The sequence below is a fragment of the Theropithecus gelada genome, chromosome 20, assembly GCF_003255815.1.
Source record: "Theropithecus gelada isolate Dixy chromosome 20, Tgel_1.0, whole genome shotgun sequence".
NCBI lineage: Eukaryota > Metazoa > Chordata > Mammalia > Primates > Cercopithecidae > Theropithecus > Theropithecus gelada.
This window is the reverse complement of record NC_037688.1, coordinates 45,238,633-45,247,879: the sequence shown is the minus strand read 5'-3', so window position 1 is coordinate 45,247,879 and position 9,247 is coordinate 45,238,633. Positions and strand designations below refer to the sequence as shown.

At 54.4% G+C, this 9,247-nt stretch overlaps 1 protein-coding gene across 3 annotated transcripts in view; it reads right to left on the bottom strand.

Moving 5' to 3' along the window:
* JPH3 (junctophilin 3) overlaps positions 1–9,247 on the bottom strand; it is a 110,938-nt gene that overhangs the window by 100,681 nt on the left and 1,010 nt on the right. The window contains exons 1-2 of one of the 3 annotated variants that reach the window (XM_025370532.1): positions 8,540–9,181; positions 7,436–7,983 (exon numbers count right to left, since the gene is read on the bottom strand). The exons of 1 other annotated variant lie outside the window; for it this stretch is intronic. In XM_025370532.1, coding sequence (XP_025226317.1) covers positions 7,913–7,983; positions 8,540–8,921 — 453 coding nt within the window. In that variant the 5' untranslated portion in view covers positions 8,922–9,181 and the 3' untranslated portion in view covers positions 7,436–7,912. Of the gene's footprint in view, positions 1–7,435; positions 7,984–8,539; positions 9,182–9,247 lie in introns of those variants that run through there. One more of the 3 variants, XM_025370531.1, reaches the window with a different exon arrangement.

Sequence of the window (9,247 nt, the reverse complement as noted above, 5' to 3'; positions counted from 1 at the left end):
TTTTTTTTTTTTTTTTTTTTTTTTTTTTCTTTTTTTTTTGAGACGGAGTCTCGCTGTGTCGCCCAGGCTGGAGTGCAGTGGCCGGATCTCAGCTCATTGCAAGCTCCGCCTCCCGGGTTTTTACGCCATTCTCCTGCCTCAGCCTCCCGAGTAGCTGGGACTACAGGCGCCCACCACCTCGCCCGGCTAGTTTTTTGTATTTTTTAGTAGAGACGGGGTTTCACCGTGTTAGCCAGGATGGTCTCGAACTCCTGACCTCGTGATCCGCCCGTCTCGGCCTCCCAAAGTGCTGGGATTACAGGCCAGACTGTGGTTCTTAACGTGAGGTCCCCAGATCAGCAGCCTCAGCATCACCTGAAATTTGTATGAAATATCAATTCCTGGGTGGCATCCCAGGCCCAGAGACTCAGGGGTGGGGCCGGCAATCTGTGTCTTGACACACCTTCCAGGTGGTTCTCATAACACTCAAGCTTGGGAAGCACCTGCACAGAGCAGCAGACAGAGGCACGCCCGTGTCCTGCCCAACTCACACTCCACCAGCAGCAGAGAGAGCGACTCTCGCTGTTTTTGGAAAGCGTTTGCACCAGAGAGCCTTCCCTGGGTCCAGAACGACACCTATTACATTCATAGGAAGCAGGGAGATGGCACATGTTGAGAAGGAAAAAAAATGTCATGACTAAATCATAGAGACGGGGAAGCTGAGGCTGAGGGAGACGTGGCTTCCAACAAATCTGCAGCCTCGGGCTTGGGATAACAACTCTCACCCTGCCGCCCTTCCAGACTCCACTCAGGCACTGCCTACCCCCAGAAGCCTCTGCTGCTCCTGCAGGGACGCACACACCTCCCCTGCCCCTCCTCAGGCCCCGCCCTGTGATGCTCCCATTCAGGATCCCCACTGGCATGAAAAACCCTGAATTATTCCATATATCTCGGTTTTGCATCCCTGTTCAGACTTCTTATTCTTCCAGGTGGAACATAGGACTCCTATTTCTTGCATTTTCATTTGTTTCTTTTTTTCCAATCTTCCACATTACCGCAAACTCTGTACTGCATACACAGTGAGTGCTCAGCAAATACTTACAGGCTGATTCACTGAGGTTGGACCTGAGCTTTTCTGTCTTTGTGCCTTGAACACAGTCTGAACGGGGCAAATGCGTCTCCAATGACTGAATGAATCAAGCCAAGGAAAAGGGAGCAATAAAAAGACAGTGAGAAATTAAGCAGACTGGAGGGTACTCATCTCTCTGTGGGTCTTTCTTCGCACTTTGCAATGAATGCTACTCATTAAATCGTGGTCCAAAAAGGCCTCCCAGTCATGACTGCTTCTCATCATTAGAATGGTATCACTCCGTGATTCATGGCATTCAACACCATCGTCTTTCTCATATAAAACACTGGCAGTCTCTTAAGGAGCAATGACAAAGCCAACCACAAAACAAAACTGATCAAGGAATTTGAACACGCATGTTTTAATGCTAATTGTAAAGTGAGATTGACCTGTGGACATGAGGGTCTCAGGGAAAAACTTCCCTTTTAACTATGTCCAATTCTAAGGTCTTGCAATGAAACAGGCATATGAAATAATGATGGTAAACAAATTACCAAATACTACCACATTTACTTGCACAATCCATTCATTCCACAAATATTTATTGACCACCACGTGCAAGCACTATTTTAGTCACTGGGCACATGGCAGCGACCAGCATGGACATACACCCCTTCCCGTATGGAGCTTACACTCCAGACCAGTCATGCTCAATAAAGCTTTCTGCGCTGATGGAATGTTCTAGATTTACATTGTCCAATATGGTGGCCACTAGTCCCATGTGGCTGTTGAGCCCTTGAAATGTGGTTGGTCCTGGTTCGTGGCCTGTTAGGAACCCAGTCACACAGCAGGAGGTGAGTGGCGAGTGAGTAAGCAAACAAGTGAAGCTTGGTTTGTATTCACAGCCACTCCCCATCACTTGCATTACTGCCTGAGCTCCACCTCCTGTCAGATCAGCAGCAGCATTAGATTCTCATAGAAATGCAGACCCTATTGTGAACTGCTCACGCCAGGGATCTAGTGTGCACACTCCTTATGAGAATCTAATGTCCGATGATCTGTCACTATCTCCCATCACCCCCAGAGGAGACCATCTAGTTGCAGGAAAACAAGCTCAGGGCTCCCACGGATTCTACATGATGGTGAGTTATATTATTACTTCACTATATATTATAATGTAATAATAACAGAAATAAAGCACACAATAAATAGAATGTGCCTGAGTCATCTCAAAACCATCCCCCAACCCTGGTTGGTAGAAAAATTGTCTTCCATGAAACTGGTCCCTGGTGCCAAAAAGGTTGGAGACCGTTGGTCTAGAGGATTCACCCATTGAGGCAGATGTAAAGAGAACGGTGGCCAGTCTCACTGACTGATACAGACAAATCACTCCTTTGCCTGCCTTCCGCTGTGCACCTATGACCCCTATAACGCTCCAGGAGAACTGAACACACACAACCTATGGCAGGAATACACCTTAGACTTCAGAGCAACTTCTATACATCTTACTAAAGTCTCACCCCAGGTCGGGCGCGGTGGCTCACACCTGTAATCTCAGCACTTTGGGAGGCCAAGGCAGGTGGATCGCCTGAATTCAGGAGTTCAAGACCAGCCTGGCCAACATGGCAAAACCCTGTCTCTACTGAAATACAAAAAAACTAGCCAGGTGTGGTGGCAGGTGCCTGTAATCCCAGCTACTCGGGAGGCTGAGGCACAAGAATCGCCTGAGCCCAGGAGGCGGAGGTTGCAGTGAGCCAAGATCACTCCACTATACTCCAGCCTGGGCTACAGGGTGAGACTCTGTCTCAAAATAGATAAATAAATAAATAAATAATGCAAAAAAATAAAGTCTCACCCCCAAACCCACCTCCACAAGCTGGGAGCTGCTCTCCCAGTTGACCAGAAGAGGATGTGACCCCAGAAGACACTCACTTCTTCAGGAAGGACTGACAATATGGGAGTGAAAAAATAGGCAGGCATGCCAAGTGGCGGCCCTTCCTAGAGCACAGAATCCATGCACTGACTGAGTAGGACCAGGCACACTTCTTTTTTTTCTTTTGAGATGGGGTCTGGCTCTGTCAGCAAGCTGGAGCACAGTGGCACCATCTTGGCTCACTGCAGCCTTGACTTCCGGGGCTCAAGCAATCTTCTCTCCTCAGCCTCCTGAGTAGTGGGACCACAGGCGTGCATCACCACACCTGGCTAATTTTTGTATTTTTTGTAGAGACGGGGTCTCACAATGTTGCCCAGGCTGGTCTCAAACTCCTGGGCTCAAGTGATCCTCCCATCTCGGCCTCTGAAAGTATTGGGATCGCAGGCGTGGCCCCCATGTCTGGTGCAGGTATAGGCACACTTCTGGTGGTTGAGTGTGCTGGAGGGTCCAGGGCCAGGCGGTCACTGGCAAGGAGAGGCGGTTTGGCTTGAAGAGGATGCCTAGAGGGAAAATGAGCCCAGCCGTCCACCAAACCCAGGCAGGCCAGGCAGCAGCCGGGAGCGCTCTCCAAGGTCCTGAAGGTACTGCCTCTCTTCTCTCCTCTCCAGACTGGAAGCCAGCACCTCATTCAAGTTCGAGCCAGGACCCCAGTGCAGCAGTAGCTCCATCCATCATGTGGCCTTTCACAGCCAGGAAGCTACCAGCAGGGGAAGTGGCCAATCCACCGAAAGACGGACCAATGTGGAAAATTCACACCAACATCACCCTCTCCTCTAGTACTCACAAGTCTTTTTGTCATCTAAGGACACAAAGGGCGTTACATTCAACATTATTAGCTCACAGTTGAGAGTTTGTCATATTTAGAGTCGTGGAGGCTTGGGGAAAACAGGAAGAAAAAGCCTTGGAGAGGAACAGCAGAGGCTCCTGCCCCCACCCTCACACCCCACCCTCTCTTGCTCTCTCCTGCTGGATGTCCTCAGAAGAGAAGGGGTCAGAGTTCTCTCTCTCCTTCTCTGTGTCAGCTAGGACTGCTCACTCACTACTCCAGATCGCTGCTGTAGGTGGGTGCTGGTCCTCACTCCCTGGCCAGCTCATCTCAGGATTCCTCATATAAAGCCCGTCAAACGGCCTGAGGGCCGACGTGGGTAGGGGTGCTCCTCAGCCACATTTGTTTCTCAGCTATAACCGGCAACAAAAAAAACTAGCTGTTTGCTTCTTCCCTTCTCTTTTCACCTTACGGAGCCTTTCACCACCCGCCCCCCAAAGTAGCGGAAAGAGAATCTCAGAGAAAATGTTTTCATCTCCAACTACCCAGGGCTTACTTCTTGTTTCTGAAATGAGTTTCTGTTGGCATAATCTCTGCACCAATGAACCTGATTCCTCCTAACCTGGGCACTCATTTTAAAAAGAATTTACTTGTCGCATAGTCATAGCCAAGCACAAAGCATATGCCCAATGGTAGTTTATTTTGTTTAGATGAGGGATTTTTCTCCCTAAAAGGGGCACTAACAGCATAAACGTGTGTTTAAAATGGAAACGAAGCACACAACTGCCTCTGTCATCTGAGCCTGGTTTACAGGCCTGGTGGAGATTCAGAATCCTTGGCCAGTGGGGAGCAAGCAAGGCCGCGAGGGCGCAGTGGCTGCGTTTCGGGGGACAGGGTGGAAAATGTCTCCGGGTGGCAGGTGTTTTGTGCGCGTGTGTGTGCGCAGGCGCCTGGGGGGATCTGAATTCTGACTGTGGGTGTGTGTGATTTGTGTGGGTTGAGGAATCTGGGCCGGTGAACGGGACCTGAGTATGAGGGGGAGAGGCTTGGGCGTGAGATGACTCATATCTTTCAGGGTGTAGGAGGGCTTATTGGAGGGGATAACTTTTGATTTGAGGGGTTCTGTGTACACAGCACCCAAAGGAAAGATCTACCCGTACAGTGCAGCACAGGCGTGCATGGTGGGCCTCAGGGGGCCAGGGGTTCTGGGCAGGGTGTGGATTTGCCTGTCTGTGCATGGGCATTCACCTACAATTCCGGACCACTGTACACACATGAGAATGAGGGATATAAAGGAGAGGAAAGAACAGGAGGTATTTTTGCACAGGGGCATTTAGAGAGAGGTGTACCTAGCAAAAGCCCAGGCTCTGGGATGGCTGTCCTGAGCATGACGCCTGCTGGTTCCTCCCAAGCCACACCCACTCAGAGCCTCCACTTCCCAGTGTGGAAAATGGGAATAACAAGAAAATCACCCTCTAGAGGTGTAAGAATTAAGGGCTATAATTCATTTAACACTTGCCACATGCTTGGCAGACAGTAAGTATCTAATGTTACTATTTATCATCATTTACATGATCACCAGTCTCATGTCCAGATATTGGTTCTAATAATGATCATTGTAAGTGACATGCATTGCCTGGAGACTGTAATGATAAAACTAATGGTAAATAATAATGTATGCTTACTATATTCCTGGCATAGCCACACACACCATTCTCAATTAATCCTCACCCACCTTATAGGTAATGTTATCTACCTTTTGTAAAGATGAAGAAACAAGCTCAGAGAGGTTAAGTAACCCGCCCAAGGTCACAAAACAGGGCATGTAGGGCAGGGATTCAAGCCCGGGATGCAAGCTGGGGTTGTGACTTCAAGCATGTGTGCTTGTACCCCACACCCCCAGGCCTCCCCATGCAGACAGTAGAAGCTCCTCAGCCCCATCAGGGAGTACTCTAAAGGGAGGACACACCTGGAGAAGGAGGAGTTGGCACAGGTGTCCCCAGCTGAAATTCCACACCAATTCCAGCTACACGTGGAATACACTGGCCGCTGGTGCATCATTCCCCAAGTCAGTGCCGAGAGCTGGGCTAAGGTTCCAGAGCTTTGCTGATGGTTGCCCAATATTCCCCCACTTCTTGTGCAAGGGAAAAGTCGGAGTGGAGCTGGGGCCATTAACTCCTTCCTCACTGCCCCTCGGACACGGCTGTCACCACCCACCAGTTAACTGGGAAGGAGGCATGGAGGCCTCTGCCCCATTCCGGGGATCCCCATATCCTGTGGGCTCCCTCCATGGGCTGCCTGGGGACACTCAGTGCCACAGTCACCCCTTTCCCAACAGGAAGCTGGGAGCCCTCCAGAAAAATGGCCCAGATGTCCAGGCCCGAGTCCCCAAGACCAGAAGGGTCAATTCTATTTCCCGTCATGCCATGTCGCCAACCAAAAGGGAGAGCTGGCCATGCAGCTCCCCATCTGCGTCCCTGCCTGGCTTTGCCTATGGGACAGCTGAGAACCGCACACCCCTTGAGAGGATGGTGAAAATCTGGGCTTCTTCCGTGCAATGTGATGCCAGAACAAGGGGGGTTTGGTCCCAGACAGATCAGGGATCCCTGCAGACAAAGGTTAGGACTCCTGAGTCACACAGCCCAGGCCTTACTGGCCTCATCTGTAGAATGGACACAATCAGGCAGGACCACAAGGAGGGGAAGGGCTTAGGGGAGCAGGACGCTGAGGTAGCTGGCTGGCTGGAGTGGAGAGCCCAGGGAAGTGGACCCATGGCGGAAAACATCTCTCCCCTTAACCGGTCAGATCCTAAACTCACGGCCAGCCACAGAATCAGATCCTTTCTTCCCCAAAAAGCCACAACAGAATCGCTGCTCCCTCTCCCTCAAACGTAAGCTCCATGAGGGCAAAGATCTGTGTCTGCTTTGCTCAGTGTGGTTTTCCCAGAGCCTGGCACACCTGGCTCATAGTAAACATTCCATTAGTATTTGTTGAATGAAAGAAATGATTCCTCCGGACACTGGAGATGTCTGAGGAGCGTGGGCAGAGTGGGGTGCTCAGCCTCACCCCCAGATATTCTCGGGAGTTTCAGAGACGACGAAAGCCCTGGCTCCTCTCTTCCCCATGCCCTGCGTGAGCCCAGCCTGCACAGTCCTTCCGGAGCAGGCTCAGCCGGGAGCACCTCTGGAGGACAGGTCTGCAGAGCCTGGTGGCCAGAGCCTGGGGGTGACAGCAGCCCCTGGGCTCCAAACAGCCCAGCTGGAAGTGCCAGGCTGCCTGCCTGTCTCAGCCACCCACATCTGCTGCCCGGGCCTCCCTGTGCCTGCACGCGCGCGCACACACATACACACACACACAGGCCCACAGCCTGGAACCAAGGGAGCACCGTCTGCTACTGCCTGGCCCTCAGCGCCCCAGGGTCAGGGAAGCTCTCCAACCTGCCCCATGAAAACAACAACGGCACAGAAAAGGCCGCCTGAGACCGGGGCTGGGCACAGCTTTGACAGGCAAGAGCATTATATAATTAACTGCCCCAGACTCCTCCTCCTCTTCGGGTAATAATGAACCCTGCTTTTCAGTTGCATAAGCCAAAATAATAATTACTCTCCAGCCCCCTGCCACTCCGGGATGTGGCCGGGGAGCAGGTGTTTCCAGCTTTCTTCATGAGACTCGCAGGCAGCCAGCGGGCGGGGAGGACCAGACCACACGTACGCTCTGGATTTTTATTCCCGGCAGAAGCACAAGTCATCGCTGCACCTCACTCCCTTCCCAGGCATCCATGCCTGAAACAGGCGAGCCGCCCGAGGGAGGCAGGGGACCCAGGGCCTCTGAGGATGAGCTCCCACATGGGGGTGGACTGGTCGGGGAAGCCAGTCTGTTTGTTTGGGGTCTGGCTTCCAGGAAAGGACCGGCTCCGTATGTGTCAGGTGCACTGAGGAGTGGATATCGGAGTATCCAGGCAGGCGGGCAGCTGCAGAGCCGGCCAAGGCTCCCTGCACAGAAACCATCTTACAGCAGCAGCAGCAGCAGCAGCAGCAGCAGCTCCCTGGCTTCCGGCCCCGGCTCTGCCCCGAATGTGGTGGCATCTTAGAATGAAAGCACAGACCGATTCCCTCAACTAATGGTGAAAATGATGCAGCCACTGAAAGGCGAGATTCCTGGGCTCTCACTGAGCAGATGGGCCTCCCTCCTCCCTCCAGCAGCCTGCTTCGACAGCTCTAGTCCGCGTCCAACCACCTAGAAGTTTATTGCCTGGCTGTTTTGGTTCGGGTTGGCATCCCCCGCCCCTAGCGCTCCCCATCACTCCCTTTCCCTCCGCTTGGGCAGATTCGGGGCTGAGGAAGGCCCTCGGGCGCCGCAGGAACACTAGAAGCGAAGCTGAGGCCTGATCGAACGGCGGCCTCCCGGGTGGGGGGCAAAGCCAACAGGGGGAGGGGCCCTTCTCCCAGCCCCCTCTGTCCTTGCTGGGTTCCCCAGGGCCGCGGGCCCAGCCTGGCCCTTCCCGCAGGTCTCCGGCCTGCTGTGTCCGACGCACGGAGGCTCTGCTGGGCCCCGCCTGACTCTGCCCCTGGAAAGCCCCCAACACCCTTCAGCTGGCACAGGGGCACTGTCCCCACCAGGCAGCGGGGCAACCTGTAGCCAGGAGCCTCCGTGGCCTCCAGGGAAGCCCGGGAAAGGCCCCTGGTGCCCACGGCCCAACCGGAGGGCGCAGCTCAACTTCCCCGGAGATCCACAGAAGGGGCGCGATCGGAAGCAGGTCCCCTCCCGCCCCGGCCCGGCCCGCGGCACCTACCTCCGTCCGAGTAGGTCTCGGTCCCGTAGCCGTCCTGCAGCCCGTTGCTCCAGGTCCCTTCGTATTTGGCCCCGTTGCCCGCGCACTCCCGCACCCCGTAGCGCCCCTTGAATCCGTGCGTCCACTCGCCCTTGTACACCCACTTCCCCTTGCTCTCCAGGCCGATGCCGTGGCGCTTGCCCTGCGCCCAGGTGCCCTGGTACGTGTTGCCGCTGGGCCAGGTGTAGACGCCCAGCACCTCGAAGCCGTGGCTCCACGAGCCGGTGTATTCGCCTTGGCCCTTGGGGCCGGTGCAGACGCCATGGCCGTGCGCCTTGCCGTCCTCCCAGCCTCCACAGTAGGACCCTCCGTCGTCAAAATTAAACCTGCCCCCACTGGACATGCATGTAACTCGGTTCCAGATCCCGCAAACGGTGAAAACGGACTCAGGCGATCGACACAGCGGAGTCGCGGCCGCCGGCGGCCCTGGGTCGCGAGCGTTTTCCGGAGGAGAGGAGGACGCGGCCCCGGAGCGCGGTCTCGGGCGCGGGCGGCCGCGGCGCCGGCTCCGGAGGAATTTCAGTCAATCGGGGGCGATTATTCCTTTTCGAGCTGCGCCGCGGAGCCTGACCAGCGTCTCGCGCTCCCGCTGGAGACAGGACCGGAGGGGAGGGGGAGGGGAGGAGGGAGGGAGGGGGCAGGAGCGGCGGCGGCGGGGCCCGCGGCTCC